This window comes from Cottoperca gobio, chromosome 6 (genome assembly GCF_900634415.1).
Source record: "Cottoperca gobio chromosome 6, fCotGob3.1, whole genome shotgun sequence".
Taxonomy (NCBI): Eukaryota; Metazoa; Chordata; class Actinopteri; order Perciformes; family Bovichtidae; genus Cottoperca; species Cottoperca gobio.
In genome coordinates, this window is record NC_041360.1 from 26,588,738 (window position 1) to 26,614,942 (window position 26,205).

The 26,205-nt window shown below is 42.0% G+C and overlaps 1 protein-coding gene across 1 annotated transcript in view; it reads left to right on the forward strand.

Moving 5' to 3' along the window:
* The window catches only part of glg1a (golgi glycoprotein 1a), a 46,623-nt gene that overhangs the window by 13,851 nt on the left and 6,567 nt on the right, over window positions 1–26,205 (forward strand). The window contains exons 4-21 of the mRNA XM_029432967.1: window positions 3,630–3,845; window positions 4,704–4,907; window positions 5,410–5,481; window positions 6,489–6,675; window positions 8,084–8,298; window positions 8,902–9,023; window positions 11,781–11,882; window positions 12,004–12,157; window positions 14,112–14,336; window positions 14,901–14,963; window positions 15,329–15,442; window positions 16,093–16,181; window positions 19,820–19,937; window positions 20,333–20,425; window positions 21,269–21,406; window positions 21,978–22,101; window positions 22,245–22,387; window positions 25,476–25,577. Coding sequence (XP_029288827.1) covers window positions 3,630–3,845; window positions 4,704–4,907; window positions 5,410–5,481; window positions 6,489–6,675; window positions 8,084–8,298; window positions 8,902–9,023; window positions 11,781–11,882; window positions 12,004–12,157; window positions 14,112–14,336; window positions 14,901–14,963; window positions 15,329–15,442; window positions 16,093–16,181; window positions 19,820–19,937; window positions 20,333–20,425; window positions 21,269–21,406; window positions 21,978–22,101; window positions 22,245–22,387; window positions 25,476–25,577 — 2,481 coding nt within the window. The remainder of the gene's footprint in view (window positions 1–3,629; window positions 3,846–4,703; window positions 4,908–5,409; window positions 5,482–6,488; window positions 6,676–8,083; window positions 8,299–8,901; window positions 9,024–11,780; window positions 11,883–12,003; window positions 12,158–14,111; window positions 14,337–14,900; window positions 14,964–15,328; window positions 15,443–16,092; window positions 16,182–19,819; window positions 19,938–20,332; window positions 20,426–21,268; window positions 21,407–21,977; window positions 22,102–22,244; window positions 22,388–25,475; window positions 25,578–26,205) is intronic.

A 26,205-nucleotide genomic window follows, 5' to 3' on the forward strand; every position in this document is an offset into this window, starting at 1 on the left:
TTTCCATGACGAGACGATATCACGCAAAAAGATGAGACTGACATCTAGTTTAAACATTTTATAATTGACTAAAATCTTTGTTTTCGTTGACAAATTAGAGAAGAAATAATATAATTATATATTATAAATAATATATGTTCCCATGAGTCAGGAGCACTTGCTGTAACTTAATGAAATTAAAAACAACAGGGCTTGTGAGAAGAAATACATATAATCGCCCCTCAACACTATTGTGCAAACCTTTCAGAATAAAAGCCTAGTTAACAAATGAAGGGATTCAATCCAAGAAAACCGCTATAGGGCTTTTATTTTGAAACATACACAGAAAGGGCTGAGTTAAAATAATATTTACATTTTCTCTCATGTCTGACTTATTGTACAGTTATAGACGTTGAATATATATATATGTATATGTATATGTGTGTATATATATATATATATATATATATATATATATATATATATATATATATATATATATATATATATATTATGTGTATATATATCTATGTATATATGTATCTATACTCTATGTAGTGTATATATATATATTATGTGTCTATATATGTTATATTATGTGTTTATATTATATATATTTTTATATATTATATTATTTGTATCTTATATCGATATATATATCTGTGTTCTTTATATTTTCTATATATCGGTATATCTATATGTGTATTTATTGTGTATCTCTTATATATATGTGTATATATATATATATATATATATATGTGTATATATATATACATGTGTATATATATGTGTATATATATATACATGTGTATATATATGTGTATATATATTATGTGTGATATAATGATAGATTATATATAGATATGTATCATCGATATATCTTTCTCTGAGATATATATCTCTATATGTATATGTATCTGATATGATAGATAGAGATGAGAGATATATAGATCTCTATAGATATATCTATCTATATTCTCTCTCTCCTCTTCTCTCTACTCATACTATATATGTCTATATATATAGTCTATATCTATATGTATATATCTATGAATATATATCTCTATATGTCTATCTCTTCTATGTATCTATAGATGTCTAGATATCTATATAGATCTATATCTCTAGTCTCTCTGTATATCTATATGTCTATATATATCTGTATATATAGTATAATCCTCTGATCTCAGTCTCTCTCTATCAGATCTCTTGTACTCGGTATAGGTGTCTCTATCTATCTCTAGATCTTCTCTATATCTATAGAGAGAGGGAGGGAGAGAGAGAGAGGAGAGAGAGAAGGAGAGAGAGAGAGAGAGACAGAGAGACACAGAGAGAGAGATGAGAGAGAGAGAGAGAGACAGAGACACAGAGAGAGATCTAGGGGATAGAGAGAGGGGAGCTAGAGAGAAGGTGGGATATAGGGAGAGAGAGAGATAGATATATCTTTGGATATATATAATATATATCTATTATATATATATATATTCTATCTATCTCTCTATATCTATATCTCTATATATTTTTATAGATTTTCCTATTTTATATATCTCTCTATATATCTTTATATATATATATATTTTATATATATATATATTTTTTTTTTTTTTTATATATATACACACACACACACACACACACTCTTGTTAATGACGCCGTCCGCTCTTGTCTCAGATTAAAGAATGTGCGTCAGAGGAGCTGGGGAAAGGCTTCCTGGTGTCCTGCCTGGTGGATCACCGTGGCAACATCAGCGACTACCAGTGCAACCAGTACATCACCAAGATGACCACCATCGTCTTCAGCGACTACCGGCTGATCTGCGGCTTCATGGGTAAATGTCGCGAGGACACATGCTGGCGCTGCGGCAGCATCAGCACCGGAGACAAGGTGAGACGCAAAAACTAAAAGTCTGTCGTCAAAGTTTTTCTTCAGCACCGGAGACTCGAGACTAACGAGTTAGAATATTAAAAGGTTCTGTGTTCAGACCACGTCGCACAGAACCTGTGTGGTCCGCAGCTCAACAGTGTGTTCATCGTGTGACTCTTGTTTGTCAGCGAGTGAATCGATCTCCTCTGAACGTGTTCTCCTGCTGCTGAGCCAACCTAAACCTCATAAGCCCATTAGACACGCGGTTATTATGGGATATCACGCTGGCAAAATTAGAACTCGGAGCAAGTTATTTATTCGTCAGACGGCGCAGAGTGGGTTTCATTCACACGAAATATAATTATATTTATAAATAATATTTCCCATGAGTCAGGAGCACTTGCTGTAACTTAATGAAATTAAAAACAACAGGGCTTGTGAGAAGAAATACATATAATCGCCCCTCAACACTATTGTGCAAACCTTTCAGAATAAAGCCTAGTTAACAAATGAAGGGATTCAATCCAAGAAAACCGCTATAGGGCTTTTATTTTGAAACATACACAGAAAGGGCTGAGTTAAAATAATATTTACATTTTCTCTCATGTCTGACTTATTGTACAGTTATAGACGTTGAATATATATATATATGTATATGTATATGTGTGTATATATATATATATATCTATTATATATATATATATCTATATATATATATATAATGTGTCTCTATAATTATATATATATATCTATATATATATCTATCTATCTCTATATCTATGTGTATATCTACTATCTCTATATCTCTATCTCTCTCTATATCTATCCTCTCTCTCTATCCTCTCTCTCCTGTGTATCTCTTCTATCTCTCTATCTATCTCTCTCCTGTGTATCTCTCATGTCTCTCTCTCTCTCTGTCTCTGTCTCTGTATCTCTCTCTCTCTCTCTCTCTGTCTCTCTCTCTCTGTCTCTCCTCTGTCTGTCTCTCTCTCTGTCTGTCTCTCTGTGTCTCTCTCTCTCTGTGTCTCTCTCTCTCTGTGTCTCTCTCTTCTGTGTCTCTCTCTCTTCTCTGTCTCTCTCTCTCTCTCTGTCTCTCTCTCTCTCTCTCTCTCTGTGTCCTCTCTCTCTGTCTCTCTCTCTCTCTGTCTCTGTCTTCTCTCTCTGTCTCTCTCTCTGTCTTTGTCTCTGTCTCTGTCTCTCTGTCTCTGTCTCTCTCTCTCTCTCTCTCTCTCTCTCTCCCCTGTCTCTCTCTCTCTCTCTCTCTCCCCTGTCTCTCTCATCTGTCTCTCTCTCTCTGTCTCTCTCTCCTGTCTCTCTCTCTGTATCTCTCTCTTTCTCCTCTCTCTCTCTCTGTCTCTCTCTCTCTGTCTCTCTCTCTGTCTCTCTCTCTCTCTCTGTCTCTCTCTCTCTGTCTCTCTCTCTGTCTCTCTCTCTGATCTCTGTCTATCTATTTCTCGTCTCTCTGTCTATCTATCTCCTGGTTCTCTATATCTCTCAGTCTTCTCTCGTCTCTTCTCTCTCTTCTCTCTCTTCTCTCTATATTAGTTTCTATTTTATAATATATTTTATAGTATATATATATATTGGATATATATATATTTTTTATTATATATATATTTTATATATATATATCTATATATATTTTATATATATTTTTTATATATTATATATTATATATATATATATATATATATATATATATATATATATATATATAAATATATATTTTTTTTTATATATATACACACACACACTCTTGTTAATGACGCCGTCCGCTCTTGTCTCAGATTAAAGAATGTGCGTCAGAGGAGCTGGGGAAAGGCTTCCTGGTGTCCTGCCTGGTGGATCACCGTGGCAACATCAGCGACTACCAGTGCAACCAGTACATCACCAAGATGACCACCATCGTCTTCAGCGACTACCGGCTGATCTGCGGCTTCATGGGTAAATGTCGCGAGGACATCAACATGCTGCGCTGCGGCAGCATCAGCACCGGAGACAAGGTGAGACGCAAAAACTAAAAGTCTGTCGTCAAAGTTTTTCTTCAGCACCGGAGACTCGAGACTAACGAGTTAGAATATTAAAAGGTTCTGTGTTCAGACCACGTCTGCACAGAACCTGTGTGGTCCGCAGCTCAACAGTGTGTTCATCGTGTGACTCTGTTTGTCAGCGAGTGAATCGATCTCCTCTGAACGTGTTCTCCTGCTGCTGAGCCAACCTAAACCTCATAAGCCCATTAGACACGCGGTTATTATGGGATATCACGCTGGCAAAATTAGAACTCGGAGCAAGTTATTTATTCGTCAGACGGCGCAGAGTGGGTTTCATTCACACACTCTGACAACACCAGTTCTGCAGGGAAGGGAAACCTGGTGTGTGTGTGTGTGTGTGTGGCATCAGTGACGCTGTGAAATACTGTCATTACTTTACAAACGCAAACATTTGGATGTGTGTTTAAAAATGGAGAAAACAGATAGTAGTGTCTTTTCTTCATGACGTGTTGCAGAAAAAGATCTTTCAACCTAATACTTGCATTTAATACGCACATTGTGCGGCTGGTGTGTTGCAGTGGTGCATGTAGAGCTCTGACAGGAAGCTGCACAAGTTATACTGTATAATACGTACATTATGATAACGATATAAGATGATAAAAGTGCACAATGATCTGTGCGTCTCCGACCAGGACTGGAACTCTAAACAAAGTGTAACCGGGAGCAGAGAGTTAATAACCTCTCCTCGCCGCTCTCATCATGTGGAGCACGAGTCTGAAGTAAACGGGTTTCAAACAACTGAGCTGATGTTGGAGCAGGACTCCCTCGGGCCTCATTGTAGCCGCTGTAACGTGTGACCTCTGCGTGCAGGACGTCCACTCTCAAGGCGAGGTCATCGCCTGTCTGGAGAAAGGTTTGGTGCGGGAGGCCGAGGAACGGCCGGGGGCGCACCCCATCAAGGACGACTGTAAGAAGTCCATCATGAGAGTCGCCGAGCTCTCCTCAGACGACTTCCACCTGGACCGGTACCTCTACTTCGCCTGCCGCGAGGACCGAGAGCGCTTCTGTGACACTGTGAGTTGTTGACGACGTCATGCACACGAGATGTCTTCTATTACGTCATCAAATGCATCTTTTATAGTTTGTCTTTCTTAATGCATGCTTTCTGACCCACACTAATGTCAGAACGTTTTATATTTGTTTTGTTAATCGTGTTTAAAATGAGACGTTTTCTCTGCTTTGTTACTTTCTTCTGGTTTAAATCGGCCCTCAGTTCAGTTTCCTGTCTGAAGACCTGCAGATATTCTGGGACACATCTGAACACGTGTTAAAATCACATTAAATCCTCAAGTTACTCGGTGACGAGATGCATTTATGGCCTTTTTGAGATTAGAACGTTTATGTTCACTTTGTGGCCAAATGTTTCTTTAAATGTTGTAAACATTTAAAGAAACATTTCACCGTCTGATTAAAGTTATGGCCGATAGAATAATGAAAAGAGAAACGCACTTTACATTTACAGTAAGAAAGAATATTCCTGCCGCTCATGGACAGTTTATTTGTATTTATTTTGCAGACACTGGCCGGAGAAGGACGAGTTTACAAATGTCTCTTCAACCACAAGTTTGAGGAGGCGATGTCAGAGCGGGTGAGCGCTAGTTTTAACGAGCTGTAGACTTATTCATTGTAAACGAGTTGTGAGTGAAGCTGAAGGTTGTGAGGAGATCTTGTTCCATCATTAAGTGGTCGGGAGTATTCATTAGAATAATTAAAAACTTTCATGGGAATTAATGTAAATAAAATACAAATAACAGCGTTATTTATTATTATTATTATTATTATAGGTATTGTTATTATTTATCAAGTCATATGCAAATAAAAACAAACCTTTTACCATCATAAGCCGACACAATTGTCAACCCTTCCAATAGGAAATGACTAAAATCAAATGTAATTAAATTTAACTTTAATTTAATTGACTCATTTATTAACATTATATTGAACTTTCATTGAACAGCAAAACATATTTAAAAGGCTCTGGATTAGTTACACAATATAATCATGTGTCTATTATTTCCTGGATATCAATATTTCCCTTTCTTTAAATATCGTTATATTATCGGTATATCACGACACCCCTTCAAAATAAAAGACTTCCAAAGAAGAAAATATTTTCCTCATGCCTCCATATCTTCTCCGTGGACTTCCTCCATGTCAGACATAAATACATTCACTTATTTATTACTATTTATTAAACTTCCAAAAAGGAATTACTATTATTATTTTAAAAGGTGCGATTTTTATTTTGAAAAATTTATTGAAATGAAGAAAAGAAAGTCCTCAAAAAAACTCCCGAATTGAAGTTTGCCCTAAATGTACCAACACTTTTAACCTAAACGGGCCATAAGACAGAGTATTGCTTTTGAATTTGTATTTCTCCCCTGAAATGAGTTCACTATTAAAAAGTAAGAATTTTATATTGAAATTGTGAGAAAAATAAACGTTTTCTGAAATTCCTCAGCGTAACTTTCCTTTAGAGAGTTTCTATAAACGCTCCGACCCTTTGCAACCGTAACATTTCTGCCACTTTAGAGTACAAATAAAATAAAGTACATAGTTTGACGCTCTGCTGTGACGGCGGCCGTGTGTCCTCAGTGCCGCGAGGCGTTGACCACCAGGCAGAAGCTGATCGCTCAGGACTACAAGGTGAGCTACTCGCTGGCCAAAGCCTGCAAGTCGGACCTGAGGAAGTACCGCTGCAGTGCGGACAGCAACATGCCCCGCGCCCGAGAAGCTCGCCTGTCCTACCTGCTGCTCTGTCTGGAGTCTGCTGTGCACAGAGGTAAGCGGCACAGTGAGCCTGTCAATCACTGACAGTCAGAACCACTACGAGCAGAATGATCTGTCAGTAACTGGTCCCACTAACAATCTATTGACGTGTCAGCTACACACTGAACCCCTTACCTGTCTGTCAGTCTGGATCTCTATAATAAAAAGAATTAGCCTCTAAGAGCAGAAGAGAAAGTGTGAAACAGAAGAAACTAGAATGGCACCCGGAGTAGAGATGTCACGATACCAGAGATTTAGTAGTGAATACAAATACCTGACAGATTCCACCATTCTTGAAGCCACTCCCAAAGCTAAACCTTAAATCTCAGGTACTTCAACATGCTCTCTTTTATTACCGTTTGCATATTGGTTTTTGTCAGGAAGTTAAACCGGTCATTATTCTGTCATGGATATTTATCGCTCACAACATTGTGGTATGAAACAGAGGAATCAATAAAGCACAGACACAGATATAGTTTAACAATTATTATTTTGTTGCACAACAAACAATAACCATGAGAACACTACCTGCTTCCAAGCAGCCGAGTAGAGCTCCAACTCATGAAGAGAATCTAGCCCTTATATAGGAGCTGTTCTGAACACACACTTTCTGAAACCCAACCTTTCAATCATCAACATTGACTTATCTAGACTCTATATGGAGCCACAGCAATCTAAACAATGTGGAGATCATCTTCTCGTTCCTTTGAGAGGCCCCATTAACTTCCTGAGGGCTTGGGCCTCATGTTATGTCTTCAGACGTGAACATATGGTACATCATTAGTAAACTTAATTAATAAGACATTGATTATTAAGTCTATCTTAACAATTCTATCTCAAATATATTTTTTATATTCCTTTGAAAACATCTTTAAATAACTTTATTTATTCAAGTTTCTCGACAAAAACTACATTTTACAAGGACGACATTGAACACATCGTGAACGTTACAGATTACCTTTGCTTAATACAAGTCGCTCAGTCGCTCCTGCAGATTTCAACACGGATTTGATGTTTACAATTAACAACAAAAGATGTGCGTCCCCTGAACGTGTCATGGTGAGTTTACTGTGTCCCAAACACATTTTCCTGTCCCTGGGTCTCGAGGCCTGCCGGATCTACCGGGCACGAAGAACGAGTACAGTCGCGTAACGCACATTCTTGGCATCAACTTTGTACCGCAGTATAATTTTTCGTGACATCCCCAACAGCTTCATGGGAATTGTTCAGGAACAAATGTTTCCAATTATTCCGACACTACGTGAATGCAGCACAATGCCGTTTCTCGACATGTTAATGAAAGTGACCGTGTGTCCGCCCAGTGATACGGATCCGCTCCGAGATTTAACGGGTTCTTATTGGGCGATGCTTGTGTGTGTTGAGCGTTTCATACATCGTGTGTGTGTGTGTGCGTGTTTCAGGTCGTGTGGTCAGTGGCGAGTGTCAGGGTGAGATGATGGACTACAGGCGGATGCTGATGGAGGACTTCTCTCTGAGTCCGGAGATCATACTGCACTGTCGCAGCGAGATCGAGGGCCACTGCTCCGGTCTGCACCGCAAAGGACGGACGCTGCACTGCCTGATGAGGGTCGGCAGGGGAGACATGGGCACCATCGACCCCAACTGTCAGAGTGCGGTAAGTCGGCATATATACTCGGGTCGCCACTGAAAAGGTTTTCTAGAATAAATAAAGTCGTATTATTTAGTTCTTGATAGAAGTGTTAATTATGGTTAGTTTTTATCACATTTATTCAACTTCATGTTTATTTAGTCAAGTTTCAGTTTTATCTTAGACACAGAAAACATAAAATATTTGAGTAGTTTTAGTCGACGAAAACTGTTCCCACGGGTCCTTGAAATCCTTGGAAGGGAAGAAATCAAGGCCTTGAAAGTTTTTGAAAATACACAAAATTAGGGTCATTGAAAGTGCTTGAATTTATACATTTTGTCCAGGAATAGAAATGGAAGTTTAACAACAATATATTTTTTTAAAATTGGAAAAAAACAGTCTATAATATATTTGATCAACAAAAATAAAGAGATTTTGGTTGTTATATATTTTTAGTAAACTACATTTTAATCTCGACTTTTCATTAAGTTTGTGTTTAGTGGCGTCCGTACCGTCTCATTGAAAAAGTCCTAGTTTTCAATAAATTAACGCTGTTTGTTTCCCCGCCCGGAGTTCAGCCTCCAGCTTGTTTATTTTATTTTATGTTGTTGTTGTGTCGTCCATCTTTAGCTCCAGACTCTGATCCAGGAAGCCGACCCCGGAGCCGACTACCGCATCGACCGAGCGCTCAACGAGGCCTGCGAGTCCGTCATCCAGACGGCCTGCAAACACATCCGCAGCGGAGACCCCATGTGAGTCCTCGTGTCTCTGACACTCAAACACTTCCTGCTCTCTCCTCATTAACTATGTGTTACACGCTCTGTTTGTTTTTATTCCTGGTTTATTTTACGTTTCTGGTGTATTTTTATTTAATGCATTGATGCCTTCAAAGCTTTAATTTACAGCAAACATTAAGTACAATTACAAAAACTTCTACAAAGATGGGTTATCATAAAGTGAAGTGATTTGTGTCTTCAAAGTTAAAGGTGGTAATTGAATTTATAATTTATATTTGTTGTACCTTTTTTGTTATATTTATTTTTTTCTTTGCAAACTAATTTTATTCACTGATGCAAAGACCAGAAAACATCCATCCATCCATCCATCCATCATCCATCGTTCTACCGCTTATCCGGTGTCGGTAAGGAACCCCAAACTTCCCTTCTCCGGGCCACATCCGCCAGCTCCGACTGGGGGATCCCGAGGCGTTCCCAGGCCAGTGAGGAGATATAATCTCTCCACCGAGTCCTGGGTCTTCCCCGGGGTCTTCTCCCAGCTGGACGTGCCTGGAACACCTCCTTAGGGAGGCTCCCAGGTGGCATCCTTACTTGATGCCCGAACCACCTCAACTGGCTCCTTTCAACGCAAAGGAGCAGCGGCTCTACTCCGAGTCTCTCACGGATGGCTGAGCTTCTCGCCCTATCTCTAAAGGAGACGCCACCCGTCTGAGAAAATACATTTCGGGCGCTTATACCCACGATCTCGTTCTTTCGATCATGACCCAGCCTTCATGACCATAGGTGAGGGTAGGAACGAAGATCAACCGGTAGATTGAGAGCTTTGCCTTCTGGCTCAGCTCTCTTTTCGTTACAACGGTGCGGTAAAGCGACTGCAGTACCGCCCCCGCTGCACCGCCCCCGCTGCACCGATTCTCCGGCCAATCTCTCGCTCCATCGTCCCCTCACTCGCGAACAAGACCCCGAGGTACTTGAACTCCTTCACTTTGGGGTAAGGGCTCATTCCCTACCCGGAGTAGGCAATCCACCGGTTTCCTGCTGAGAGCCATGGCCTCAGATTTTGAGGTGCTGATCCTCATCCCAACCGCTTCACATTCGGCTGCGAACCGATCCAGTGACTGTGACCCCATACTCCCGCAGCATCTCCCACAGTATCACCCGGGGGACCCGGTCATATGCCTTCTCCAGATCCACAAAACACCATCTAGACCGGATGGGCGTACTCCCAGTTCCCCTCCAGGATCCTTGTGAGTGAAGAGTTGGTCCGTTGTTCCACGACCAGGACGGAATCTGCATTGTTCCTCCTCAATCAGAGGTTCGACTACCGGCCAACCCTCCTTTCCAGTACCTTGGAGTAGACTTTACCAGGGAGGCTGAGAAGTGTGATACCCCTGTAGTTGGCACACACTCTCTGGTCCCCCTTTTTAAATAGTGGAATCACCACCTCGGTCTGCCACCCCCTAGGCACTGTCCCAGACTTCCACGCAATGTTGACGAGGCGTGTCAACCAAGACAGCCCCTCAACACCCAAAGCCTTCAGCATTTCTGGACGGATCGCATCAACCCCTGCGGCTTTGCCACTGTGGAGTTGTTTGACTACCTCAGTGACTTCCATCAAGGAAATTGATGATGATCCCACATCAGCTTCCAGCTCTGCCTCTACCATAAAGGGCGTGTTAGTCGGATTCAGGAGTTCCTCAAAGTGCTCCTTCCACCGCCCAATAACCTTCTCAGTCAAAGTCAGCAGGGTCCCACCCTCGCTGTACACAGCTTGCATGGTTCCCCGCTTCCCCCTCCTGAGGTTTTCCAGAAGCACCTTGGTGCCGCCCGAAAGTCCTTCTCCATAGCTTCTCCGAACTTCTCCCACATCCGCTGCTTTGCCTCTGCCACGGCTGCCGTCCTTCTAGTCCTTCGGTACCCTGCAACTGTTTCCGGAGTCCTCCCGGATAACATAACCTGGAAGGACTCCAAGGGTTACCGCCCCTTGAGGCACCTAAGACCTTGAGACCACAGCTCATCACCGCAGCTTCAGCAATAGAGGTTTTGAACATCGCCCAATCAGGTTCAATGCCCCCAACCTCCACAGGGATGTCTGAAAAGCTCCGCCGGAGGTGTGAGTTGAAGATCTCCAGGACATGGGCTTCCTCCAGACGTTTCCAGTTCACCCGCACTACCCGTTTGGGCTTACCAGGTCTGTCCAGAGTCTTCCCCCACCCCTTGATCCAACTCACCACCAGATGGTGATCAGTTGACAGTTCCGCCCCTCTCTTCACCCGAGTGTCCAAAACATGCGGCCTCAGATCAGATGATACGATTACAAAATCGATCTTTGACCTTTGGCCTAGGGTGCTCTGGTACCACGTGCACTTATGAGCATCCTTATGTTCGAACATGGTGTTTGTTATGGCCATTCCATGACTAGCACAGAAGTCCAACAACAAACGACCGTTCGGGTTTAGATCAGGGAGGCCGTTCCTCCCAATCACGCCTCTCCAGGTGTGTCCATCGTTTCCCATGTGTGCATTGCAGTCTACCAGCAAGACTACGGAGTCCCCTACTGGAGCCCGCTGCAGGGCTCCATTCAAGGTCTCCAAGAAGGCCGAATTGGATGGAAAACATCATTTAAAAATAAATTAGAAGTTCTGTAAAAGTCCTGATTTGATTATAGTTTCTCAGAGTACGATCAGCAGAAGTTATTCGGTGTCATTTATGTGGTAAATGCAATAGTCTAAAGATGAAAGCTGTAATATTTAATATCTGTATTTCCTGCAGGATTCTGTCATGTCTGATGGAGCATCTGTACACGGAGAAGATGGTGGAGGACTGTGAACACAGACTGCTGGAGCTGCAGTACTTTATCGCCAGAGACTGGAAGTAAGTCCGGCTAATCCTCCTTCACATGATGAACAAAGAACTGCAGCTTTATAAGTGGTCCAGTTTTTATGCACTGATGCACAATGTGCCTGTTTAATCATGACTGTGTGTTGTCGCTTAGGTTGGATCCCATCTTGTATAAGAAATGTCAGGGCGACGCTGCCCGGCTCTGCCACACTCACGGCTGGAACGAGACCAGCGAAATGATGCCGCCCGGCGCCGTCTTCTCCTGCCTCTACCGCCACGCCTACCGCTCTGTGGACCAGGGCCGGAGGGTGAGTCTCTGCAGCTTTCTTCACACCACGCTCACTAAGAGCTTTCTTCCTCTAAGTGTTTGACGCACTGCTGCTGTGAGTTCACCCCAAATACATTTCACAGCGTTTGTACAAAATCCTGGAAGTTTATGAAATGCTTAATCTTAACTGTAAAGTTTCCAAAATTAGGAATATGCTTTGATTTGAATAATCTGCTGGATTTTTAACATGTAAACCAAAAATCTTTTAATATTTAAAATGAAACTATCCCGCAACAACATGAACATCTGGTAAATAACAAAGTGACACTTTACATTGATTGCTGTGGGTATAAAAACTTTAGATGTGATTTCTTTGGTTTAGGTACCTTCAAAGTGATTGAATTTTAAAAAGCTGACTTCACTTGAAATTATCTTTAAACCTTGTTTTATCAACAGTTTTCACTCTGAACTTTTTTTCCAAATGTAAAACATACTGACTCTGTTTTGGTCTCTGGATTATCTTCAGTTTTTTTGCTGTTGAATTCTTCAAAATGAATTTATTTTTGTTAAAATATACATCAAGCACCACAAACTAAAAGCCGGCTACCGTGTGAGAAATGTGTTGGAACTGACCCTTTAACCTCTTTGCTTAAAGTGTTCTAAGTTTTAAGGATTTTCATGCTTTTGCACACACTGGAAGTCACATTAGAGCTTCAGCTACATGTCCAGACTGAGAGTCTCCTGAAAAACATCTGTATTTATATTGTCAGTGTGCAGAAGGAAATCAAAAGTAAATATCCAGGAAGTCTGTGAACTTTCTCACTAACCAGAGAATATTCTCGTAGCTCCTCAGTGGGGAGTCTGAAGCAGGAAACCAGGGTTTGACTGTGAGTACGTTGTGCTGCTGAACTGATGATCAGGAAACTGGACGTGATGACTGGGGGTCGGGAAGTGATTGTACTCTGTAATTCTTGTCTAATGTCGGTGCATGTGGGAGCTGATTTTTAAAAGAGTAATTGTGTGAAAAGTGCTTCTGTGATGTGAAGAATCGACGCAAATCTCCAATTATGGAAAACATGGTTCTACTGATTATAATAAACGGGAGCAAATTAAGTTCTTGATTAAAATCAGATGTGTTCGCTGTCCTTAAAATGATACTCCACTCAAATAGATCAAACGCACTGTGAAAATGTTTCCTCCGTCGAGTCTGTTGAAATGGAAAACAGGAAAAATATCAAAACGACTGTAGAAGCTTCTCAAAGCACTTATGAAACATCATTTTCCTTTAGCTCAAGTCTTTATGTTCAGTGTCTTCCAAACACGCACGTCTTCTCTAAAAGTTTAATTCCCAGCTTCCATGTTAAGGCCTGGTCGCACCCGCTTTTAAAACAGTGAAATGCGTCTCAATCATCCCTTAATAACTAAATGCAATCAGAAGAAATAAGAGACGACAATAAGAAATTCTTATTCTATAGAATTTCTAACTTGTTCCCAACCTGTTGGCCTGTTCCCAACCTGTTGGCCTGTTCCCAACCTGTTGGCCTGTTCCCAACCTGTTGGCCTGTTCCCAACCTGTTGGCCTGTTCCCAACCTGTTGGCCTGTTCCCAACCTGTTAGCCTGTTCCCAACCTGTTAGCAACTTCTTAGCATGTTAGCCAGGCGCTCACCAGCTGCAGCATGTTGTCTCCACCAGTTTCTCGAGCAACATATTCAGTTTCTGGGGCGACTGGTTCTTTTATACGAGTGAGGAGACTGAAACTCGACTGGAAATAATGTATTTGGACAAAATCTGGAGCAAGAATAACAAATCGTTCTTAGTTTGAACTTTTTCTTTGTCTGTTGCGTCCGTCTGTCTCACTTTGCGCCAATCTAAATAAAGTTCTACAGTTTAAACAGCCACTTTTCATAAGTGCTAATAATGGAGAGTGGAGTATCAGGTTAAGTCGTCTTCGGTTGTTTCTCTTGTCGTCTCTAACCCCTCGTCGTCCCTGCAGCTCTCCCGGGACTGTAAGGTGGAGGTGCAGCGGATTCTCCACCAGAGGGCGCTGGACGTGAAGCTGGACCCTGAGCTCCAGAGGCGATGCATGACCGACCTGGGGAAGTGGTGCAGCGAGAAGACGGAGGCCGGACAGGAGCTGGAGTGTCTGCAGGATCACCTGGAGGATCTGGTGTCCGACTGCAGGGACGTGGTGGGGAACCTGACGGAGCTGGAGTCTGAGGTAACGACACTCTCAGCAGACAATGAGCAAGAGACTCCCGGTGTTTCCTCCAGTTGGTGTTCCTCACACAGGCCTCACAGTGACAGTTTCCTAAAAACAAATATGAAGAAATCTTCAAAATCGGTCGAACCTTTTGACTGAAAAGTGAGTTTTTCTTATCCAACTATATTCAGTCTTTGGGCTCGTGGGATTACTGTTTTTTATATATTTTAGGAACATTAGTCTCATGTGTCCTCGCCCCGAACCCGTTAACACACAGACTCTCCGGTTGTTCCCGAGCCACACACTATTGATCTTAATTGGACAATTTCAGTGAAGAACGAAGACGTCCAACTCTTCCAAATGAAAGAATAAATGATTTAAACTCCCACTTTGTACCAAACGAGAGCAAGAAACTGCTCCGTATTCAGAATCCTTTCATCTAAATGGCTTTCATTTGTCAAGTGAAGAACCTGCTTTGTGAGAGAAATGTCTCATCTTGACTCTTCAGATTGGTTTTGACCCCTGACTGACTGTGATCAGACTTCTCTCCTCTTAATTAATCTTTTCGTGTTCTGTTGTCAGGATATTCAGATCGAGGCGCTGCTGATGCAAGCATGTGAGCCTGTCATCCAGACCTTCTGCCACGTGAGTCTGCACAAGCTTCCACTCGCCTGCATCAACAGAAGATCTCTGTTCATGTCTGGCTTCCAAAGCAAAGATATTTCAGAGGCAGCGTTTCCCATCATCTGATGAATAATAATAATAATGCATGTGCTTTACAATAATTATATTATTATAATAATAATAATAATAATAATAATGCATGTGCTTTACAATAATTATATTATTATAATAATAATAATGATGATGATAATAATAATAATAATAATAATAATAATAATAATAATAATAATAATAATAATGATACATGTACATTTACAATATACACATGCAAATGTCCTCTTCTAATACTCTCTGTCTCTCTCTCCTCCTGTCTGTCTGTCTGTCAGGAGGTAGCTGATAATCAGATCAACACCGGGGATCTGATGGAGTGTTTGGTTCAGAACAAACACCAGAAGGAGATGAATGAGAAGTGTGTGGTGGGAGTGACTCACTTCCAGCTGGTGAGCAGACGATGAGAATGTGTTCTCATGATGTTTGAACACAATAGGAAACTTTTTTATCTCGACTGGCTTGCGACATGAGTTATGATGCACATGGGCACATTCTTAAATTACATTGAACCTTTTCCCTGTGTACATGCATTTGATGCATTTCTTATAACTGAATCAAAGCATTTTGTTTTTGTGCTCGATTTGGTGTATTTGTACATCTCTTTGGACTTCTGCCACACGGCGGGCAGATCCGACCGAAAATATTTTTATGTTCAAATATGAGGAAATCGTCAGTGTGCTATAATGAGATTGTGATGTGATTTGAGCTCTCTCAAAAACTTGCGTGAGAGAAAGAGAAATTGCGTGAGAGAGAGAAATTGCGTGAGAGAGAGAAATTACGTGAGTGAGAGAGAAATTGCGTGAGAGAGAGAAATTACGTGAGTGAGAGAGAAATTGCGTGAGAGAGAAATTGCGTGAGCTTCCGGGTCAATGTGTGAACATTAGCAGCTGTACTAAATATTTTCTGTATGCAGTTTCGGCCACCGCTGCGTGTACAGCTGATTACTTGCACAGATCACTACCTGTGATTTCGAGCCCTGAATGAATCTGAATGTTTTCTGCTGAACTGGTGACTAACTGCTGCGTCTGCCTGTCTGCAGATTCAGATCAAAGATTTCCGTTTCTCCTACAAGTTCAAGACGGCCTGCAAGGAGGACGTCCTCAAACTGTGTCCCAACATCAAGAAAAAGTAAGACTCACACAACAATCTGACCTTCATATCTGCAGTAAGAGAAATACCAAAGACTCTCAGCTGTGTAACAAACAACCCGAGCTTTCAGCTTCACCCACAGTCTTTATTCTAAAAGACAGTAAGTGGACCTTCGGGAAGAATATTATGTCACTAAATATTCTGAGCTCAAAGGTGGAAAATGAACTTCCATGCTCAACCTTTTCCAGGTGTTGTTGTAAGTTATGTCTGGTCACTTTCCTGAAACTCCTCCTGAGGTTTTCAGCTCAGAGGAAGAATTATAATGTTAACTGCCAGCACACTTTTTCCACCCAGACATCCAGCGAATACTGAGCAAAGGTTAGAAATGAGATGGAGGTCGGGTTGGAATATATAATAATCTGACTTCTTGAATGTTAAAACACATCAAGACTTTTGGAGCAGGTTGATGCATTAGATTTGAACTAATACAAGTTTGAAATGTTGTGTTTAAATATGCATCTCCTGCATGTAGTGAGTGTAGCGTGTATAACATGAGCTGTGAGTGACATGTGAACAAAGCCCTCTGCACAAAGCTTCAGAATATAGAGAGGAATGGAAGTGGAAAGTTTGGTGTATGTAAGTGCTACTGAAGTGGAGACTTCTGCTGAAGAGTGTGAGAAAAAGCTCCTTTAGAGAAAAGCTCCTTTAAAGATATGTATTGTAACATTCATACATGTTGTACACACTACAGGTGAACAGAGTCATACATGTTGTACACACTACAGGTGAACAGAGTCATACATGTTGTACACACTACAGGTGAACAGGGTCATACATGTTGTACACACTACAGGTGAACAGGGTCATACATGTTGTACACACTACAGGTGAACAGAGTCATACATGTTGTACACACTACAGGTGAACAGAGTCATACATGTTGTACACACTACAGGTGAACAGAGTCATACAGTATATCTCAAAAGTGAGTACACCCTTTAGATTTTTGCAAATATTCTGTTATATCCTTTCAGGGGATAACATTATCCTACTGAAACTTTGATATAACTTAAAGTAGTCAGTGTGCTGCTTGAATAACAGTATAGATTTATTGTCCTTTGAAAATTACTCAGTACACAGCTGTTAATGTCTAAACAGCTGGCAACAAAAGTGAGTACACCCCACAGTGAACATGTCCTAATTGTGCCCAATGATGTTGTTTTCCCGCCCTGGTGTCATGTGACTCGTTAGTGTTACAAGGATTCAGGTGTAAATGATAAGCAGGGCTGTTAAATTTGGTGTTTTGGGCACAATTCTCTCTGAATGCTGGACAACATGGCACCTCATGGCAAGGAACTCTCTGAGCGGCTGAAAAAAAGGATTATTGCGCTTCACAAAGATGGCCTTGGCTATAAGAAGATTGCCAACACCATGAAAATGAGTTGCAGCACAGTGGCTAAGATCATACAGCGGTTTTCCAGGACAGGTTCCACTCGGAACAGGCCTCGCCAGGGTCGACCAAAGAAGTTGAGTCCACGTGCTCAGCGTCATATCCAGAGGTTGGTTTCCAAAAATAGACGTGCGAGTGCTTCCAGCATTGCTGCAGAGGTTGCAGAAGTGGGATGTCAGCCTGTCAGTGCCCAGACCATACGCCGCACACTGCATCAAATCGGTTTGTATGGCCGTCGCCCCAGACAGAAGCCCCTTCTGAAACCGATGCATAAGAAAGCCCGCAAACAGTTTGCTGAAGACAATGAATCCAAGAACATGAGTTACTGGAACCATGTCCTGTGGTCTGATGAGACCAAAATAAACCTGTTTGGGTCAGATGGTGTCCGGCGTGTGTGGCGGCACCCTGGTGAGGAGTACCAAGACAAATGTGTTTTGCCTACAGTCAAGCATGGTGGTGGCAGCATCATGGTCTGGGGCTGCATGAGTGCTGCCGGCACTGGGGAGCTGCATTTCATTGAGGGACACATGAATTCCAATATATACTGTGACATCCTGCAGCAGAGCATGATCCCCTCTCTTCGGAAACTGGGCCGTAGGGCAGTTTTCCAACATGATAATGACCCTAAACACACCTCCAAGATGACAACGGCCTTGCTGAAGAAGCTGAAGGTTAAGGTGATGGACTGGCCAAGTATGTCTCCAGACCTAAACCCAATTGAGCACATGTGGGGCATCCTCAAGAGGAAGGTGGAGGAGTGCAAGGTGTCCAACATCCGTGCGCTCCGTGATGTCGTCGTGGAGGAGTGGAAGAAGATTCCAGAAGCAACCTGTGCAGCTCTGGTGAATTCCATGCCCAGGAGGGTTAAAGCAGTGCTAGATAACAATGGTGGTCACACAAAATATTGACACTTTGGGCACAATTTAGACATGTTCACTATGGGGTGTACTCACTTTTGTTGCCAGCTGTTTAGACATTAACAGCTGTGTACTGAGTAATTTTCAAAGGACAATAAATCTATACTGTTATTCAAGCAGCACACTGACTACTTTAAGTTATATCAAAGTTTCAGTAGGATAATGTTATCCCCTGAAAGGATATAACAGAATATTTGCAAAAATCTAAAGGGTGTACTCACTTTTGAGATATACTGTACATGTTGTACACACTACAGGTGAACAGGGTCATACATGTTGTACACACTACAGGTGAACAGAGTCATACATGTTGTACACACTACAGGTGAACAGAGTCATACATGTTGTACACACTACAGGTGAACAGAGTCATACATGTTGTACACACTACAGGTGAACAGGGTCATACATGTTGTACACACTACAGGTGAACAGGGTCATACATGTTGTACACACTACAGGTGAACAGAGTCATACATGTTGTACACACTACAGGTGAACAGGGTCATACATGTTGTACACACTACAGGTGAACAGAGTCATACATGTTGTACACACTACAGGTGAACAGGGTCATACATGTTGTACACACTACAGGTGAACAGAGTCATACATGTTGTACACACTACAGGTGAACAGAGTCATACATGTTGTACACACTACAGGTGAACAGGGTCATACATGTTGTACACACTACAGGTGAACAGAGTCATACATGTTGTACACACTACAGGTGAACAGGGTCATACATGTTGTACACACTACAGGTGAACAGAGTCATACATGTTGTACACACTACAGGTGAACAGAGTCATACATGTTGTACACACTACAGGTGAACAGAGTCATACATGTTGTACACACTACAGGTGAACAGAGTCATACATGTTGTACACACTACAGGTGAACAGAGTCATACATGTTGTACACACTACAGGTGAACAGAGTCATACATGTTGTACACACTACAGGTGAACAGAGTCAAACATGTAACTAACAGATATCATGAAGCTTCCCCACTTCATGACTCACATCAACACAAGTTTATATTACAAGTGTTTAATATGTACATGAGGCGTTATGTAATGTAGCTGTGGAGAGTTTAAATCTACACACACACACACACTCTGATGTTCTCATGCTTCCTCTCGTCTCACAGAAGACGAGTTCTCTCAAACTGGAGCAGTGCATGAAAGACGCTGCAGTGTCTCTTTAATTATACTTGATAGAAAACATATTGCATAAAGCACGTATTGTATGAAGTCTGAGTCGGACTGGGTGTGTAACCGCTCATCTTTCCTGTCGCTCAGGGTGGACGTTGTGATCTGCCTCAGCACCACGGTGAGGAACGACACCCTGCAGGACGTCAAGGAGCAGCGAGTGTCCATCAAATGTCGTAAACAGCTGCGGGTGGAGGAGGTGGAGATGGTACGTTCACGGACGCGTCGGTCAGCGGTCGCTCCGGTGTAACATTGGTTTAGTGTCACTGACAGCACGGAGACGAGGAGTCTGAACCTCTGACAACAGTCCACATTGTTATTGTGGGGAAGTTGCCTCCTGTTTAAATAAATACATTTAAAGACCTGAACGGACAAAAGAGAGTCTGAACCAAGAGACTTTCTCCCATTCAGACACATTCAGACACTGTCCGCCACAAACCACACATTTCCTAACTTGATGATTTTAAGTATTCAGGGTTTGTACGAAGTCTTGAGAGTTTAGAACATTTTCAACATAATCTGGTGTTTCATCCAGAACTAAAAACCTTTTATTATTTGATTACAAGTGTCTTTCCTGTAAATCCACTGAATCCTTCTTTGCAGTCGGAGGACATCCGCCTGGAGCCGGAGCTGTACGACTCCTGCAAGCAGGACATCAACAGACTGTGTCAGAACGTGGCCTTCGGCAATGCACAGGTCAGACACACACACACACACACACACACACACACACACACACACACACACACACACACACACACACACACACACACACACACACACACACCTACCTCTTTGTTTACTTCACAAAAGGAAGTGATTGTACCTCTACACTGTCTCTGGTGAGACTGCAGCACAAAGAAGAAAGTTTGGTAAGTCATATAAATGTCAGTTTGGTGCATCAGTCTCTGATTTTATAAACTGATGGTGTGAAAAAAAACAGATTAAATGCTGAGAAACATTTTCAGTTCAAGAAAAGTTTTGTGCAGTAAATAACAAACTAGGGAATGTCATTTATGAACTAGGTAAACATTGCTCTGAAATAATAAATTAATATAAATATATAAATGAGTCAATATAATTCAATAAATATAATAATATGAATTGTTTAAAATGTATTTAAAAATAAATACTTTTCAGGGAACTTTTATTAAATAATTCCACATTTATTTATGTCAGGGGACTTTTATTTCCACATGTATTATTAATATCTATTTTTATTTTCATCTTATATTCACACGAATTGAAATAAAGTCCCTTAAATTAATAAAAATAGTACATTTTTGCAAATCTCCTTTTATTTAGTTTTTTATAAAACATATTTATTTATTGAATTATATTGCCGCATTAATATATATTTATGTTTACATTTATTTATAAATTTATTGCCTCATTTATTTATACATTTAATTTAATATTGACTTAAATAGCATTCTATTAGAGTTGTTGTAATTTCCCGTTGTCTCCAGTTTGCGAGGTACGAGATGTTTTGCGTCGCATGTTTTTCACGTGGTTCCTGAACCTTTTGTTTCTCTGTAGGTGATCGAGTGTCTGAAGGAGAACAAGCGTCAGCTGACTCAGCGCTGCCACCAGCGGATCTTCAAGCTTCAGGAGGTGGAGATGGTTGATCCTGAACTGGACTACCAGCTAATGAGAGTCTGCAAGCACATGATCAGGGTAGGGTCCGGGGTCTGGCTATAATATATATAATATACTAATTCTGATATGTTTAGATGTTTAACATGTAAAAGAGGCTGAAATCTACGACACTGACGAATAGTTCAAACGTTAATATTCTAAGTGTACTGATTGTATTTAAAGCTGGTATCAGATAAAGATGAGGCTGCACTAATATTATTAGTATTATACTATTAGTAGGATTGTTTCAGACTCGTGTGAACATTTCCAATAACTCCAGAGCCTTTGAAGTCCAAGATAATTTTTTCCATAATTCACGTGTTTTTATCAACTAAATATTCTGCTTCATATTTGTTGCAGTTTTTCCTCAAATGTTTTCACTGCAGTCAATTTTAGGGCGATGTCTCATAAAATAAGACGACAGACTTTTAAGGCTTTGTTCGAAAAAAAGACCTCTTTAGAATCTTCAAATGTAAAAAATAATTAAACAGACATTTGGTACATTTCTACAATCAGTGAACTGTGAGCCTCCTGTGCAAATTGAACATGGATCTGTTTGTGTGTTGTGTGTATCAGTGTGTTGCTCCTGTAACAGTTTCGTGTGTTTCAGCGGTTCTGTACGGAGTCTGAGGGGAAGAACACGCTTCAGTGTCTGAAGCAGAACAAGAACAGCGAGCTGATGGATCCCAAGTGCAAACAGATGATCACCAAGAGACAGATCACCCAGAACACAGGTAGGTACACACACACACACACACACACACTGGACCACACACTCTCCACTGATTAATACGTCTTGACTACATGTACAGCTGCTGAAAGTGTGTGTGTGTGTGTGTGTGTGTGTGTGTGTGTGTGTGTGTGTGTGTGTGTGCAGACTACAGACTGAACCCGGTGCTGAGGAAAGCCTGTAAAGCCGACATCCCAAAGTTCTGTCAGCCCATCCTGAACAAGGCGACGGCCGACAGCGAGCTGGAGGGTCAGGTCATCGCCTGCCTCAAACTCAAATACGCCGACCAGGTCAGACACTTCTCCGCTGTAAACACATCCAGACGCCATGTTGGCTCCTGGTTCACTGTTCGTAAACATCGAGGGTCTTTAAAGTGGCACCACACGCGTTTCTTTGTACTGATCATCATGAAGTAAATGTTTATTGCACAGAGTAATGGCTGTGGAACAATCACCCCATTGTTCCTGTAAGCTTCACTTTACCATCCATCGCCTACCACTTATCCGGGGTCGGGTCTCGGGGGCAGCAGCTCCAGTAAGGAACCCCAAACTTCCCTTCTCCGGGCCACATCCGCCAGCTCTGACTGGGGGATCCTGAGGTTTTCCCAGGTCTCCTCCCAGCTGGACGTGCCTGGAATACCTCCCTAGGGAGGAGCCTTACTAGATGCCCAAACCACCTCAACTGGCTCCTTTCAACGCAAAGGAGCAGCGGCTCTACTCAGGGTCTCTCACGGATGGCTGAACTTCTCACCCTATCTCTAAGGGAGACGCCACCCGTCTGAGAAAATCCATTTCGGCCGCTTGCTGTAATAATAATACATTTTATTTCGAGCCGCCTTTCAGGACACCCAAGGTCGCCTTACAGTGCATTTAAAAGGAGGGAGGGTTCTGGGGGGCTGAAGTAGGTGGCTGACTGTTGAGAAAAGGGCTCTTGTGTTACCGGTGCCAGTGCTGATAAGGTTGGAGTAGTAGGTGGATTTGGCAGTGGAGAGGGCGTTCTTGTAGTGATGTAGATGATCAGCATAGATTTGGGTGTGTACTGATAGTCCGGTCTTTTTACACAGCCGTTCAAGTCGACGACCAGTTGTTTTGAGCCGTTGAAGGTCGGAGGTGAACCAAGGAGCGGTGTGGGCAAAAGAGACTGTGCAGGTTTTGACGGGGGCCAGGGCGTCAAGCTAGGAGGACAGACAGTAATTGTAGTGACTCACCAAGTCAGCAGGGGAAGAGGATGGGAGAGGAATGGGGTAGGAGTTGATCAGGGTGGTGAAATCTGTGGGATAGATGTGTTTGATATTTCTGAAAGAGATGATCCGTTCTTCTTTAGCTGTACCCGTGATCTCGTTCTTTCGGTCATGACCCAGCCTTCATGACCATAGGTGAGGGTAGGAACGAAGAACGACCGGTAGATCGAGAGCTTTGCCTTCTGGCTCAGCTCTCTTTTTGTCACAACGGTGCGGTAAAGCGACTGCAGTACCGCCCCCGCTGCGCCGATTCTCTGGCCAATCTCTTGCTCCATCGTCCCCTCACTCGCGAACAAGACCCCAAGAACTCCTTCACTTGGGATAAAGGCTCATTCCCTACCCGGAGTAGGCAATCCACTGGTTTCCTGCTGAGAGCCATGGCCTCAGATTTTGAGGCGTTGATCCTCATCCCAACCGCTTCACACTCAGCTGCGAACCGATCCAGTGACTGTTGAAGGTCACAGACCGATGATGCCATAAGGACCACATCATCTGCGCAAGAGCAGTGATGAGATCCTCAGGCCACCAAGCTGCAACCCCTCTCCTCCACTTCTACGCCTCGATATCCTGTCCATGAACATCACGAACAGGATTGGTGATAAAGCGCAGCCCTGGCGGAGGCCAACATTCACTGGGAACAAGTCCGACTTACTGCCGAGTATCCGCACACAACTCTCGCTTTGGGCGTACAGGGATTGGATGGCCCTCAGAAGTGACTCCCTCACCACATACTCCCGCAAAACCTCCCACAGTATCATCCGGGGGACCCGGTCATACGCCTTCTCTAGATCAACAAAACACATGTAGACACACCCCGGTCTGCCACCCCCTAGGCACTGTCCCAGACTTCCACGCAATGTTGACGAGGCATGTCAACCAAGACAGCCCCTCAACACCCAAAGCCTTCAGCATTTCTGGACGGATCGCATCAACCCCTGCGGCTTTGCCACTGTGGAGTTGTTTGACTACCTCAGTGACTTCCATCAGGGAAATTGATGATGATCCCACATCAGCTTCCAGCTCTGCCTCTACCATAGAGGGCGTGTCAGTCGGATTCAGGAGTTCCTCAAAGTGCTCCTTCCACCGCCTGATAACCTTCTCAGTCGAAGTTAGCAGGGTCCCACCCTTGCTGTATACAGCTTGGATGGTTCCCCGCTTCCCACTCCTGAGGTGCCGGATGGTTTTCCAGAAGCACCTTGGTGCCGACCGAAAGTCCTTCTCCATAGCTTCTCCAAACTTCTCCCACACCCGCTGCTTTGCATCTGCCACGGCTGCCGTCCTTCTAGTCCTTCGGTACCCTGCAACTGTTTCCAGTCTTCAGTCGGGACGGCTTCCCTGACCACCTGGGTCCACCACGGTGTTCAAGGGTTACCGCCCCTTGAGGCGCCTAAGACCTTGAGACCACAGCTCATCACCGCAGCTTTAGCAATAGAGGTTTTGTACATTGCCCACTCAGGTTCAATGCCCCCAACCTCCACAGGGATGTCTGAAAAGCTCCGCCAGAGCTGCGAGGGACACACAAACCTCTCCACTGTGGTAAGGTGATGGTTCCCGGAGAGGCTTTGCGTTACGATGCAATAATCTCCGTTTACGGCACAAAGGAAGTGCGTCAACTGTTTGCACAACAAAAACAGGAAGAGGATAGTGCTTTTGTTTCCCCCGGTAGTGCTCCACCGTTACTGAAGAGTATCAATTCTTCGCAGTAGCAGAGATGGTGGACAGTGTTGACAATGAAGAATCTGAAGCATCTCACAGACGTTTCATCTGCTTCTGTTTTGTAACATTTGAACAGTTTAGTATTTGAACAGACAAATCAATAATTCTGTTAGAATTTATCGCGAAGTTTGAGTCAGAATACTTTAAACCTGCAACTTCTCAAACTAAATCTTAGTCTTTCAGGAGTGAATACGTTACTGTTCATTAACGATGGATGTTTGTCTTGGAGAGTTATTTAGGATGGAACTAAAGCTTGTGCGTGAGCAGCGTGTACATATGTTGAAGCACAGTCCAATATGTGATGCTAATACTGTATATAAAGGATGTTAAATCGTGAACTATAAAGACCGTTGACCTCAAAATACGACATTTGAATCTCAAAAGTTGTTGAAGTAATTATCTGTGTGTTTGTGTTGTGACAGCGTTTGTCTCCAGACTGTGAGGCTCAGATCCAAGTCATCCTGCAGGAGTCGGCGCTGGACTACCGGCTGGACCCTCAGCTGCAGATCCACTGCACACAGGAGGTTCACACATTTCTGCTTTCACACACACACACACACACACACACACACACACACACACACACACACACACACACACACTGAAAGCCTCATCGTGAAGTATGAGAATTAGACTCAAATCCTCTGAATTCATCTCTCAGCTTGTGTTGAGCATAATTTCCTCTTGGTATACAACATTAAATGATATGAATGAATTAGAAAGATGGAGTACCGCACTTATTTTATATATATATATATATATATTTTTTTTATATTTATATTTATTATATATATATATATATATATATATGAGATTTTATATATTAATAATATATATTGATTATATATATATATATTTATAAATTACATATATAATATATTTATTATAATATAGATATATATCTATATATAATTTATATATATATATATATATATATATAATATATATATATATATATATATATATATATATATATATATTATATATATATATATATATATATATATATATAATATATATATATATATATATATATATATATATATATATATATATATATATAATATTATATATACACACACACACACACACACACACACACACACACACATGGAGCCCTGCATGTGAAGTCACCTTTAATCATACTCGTCC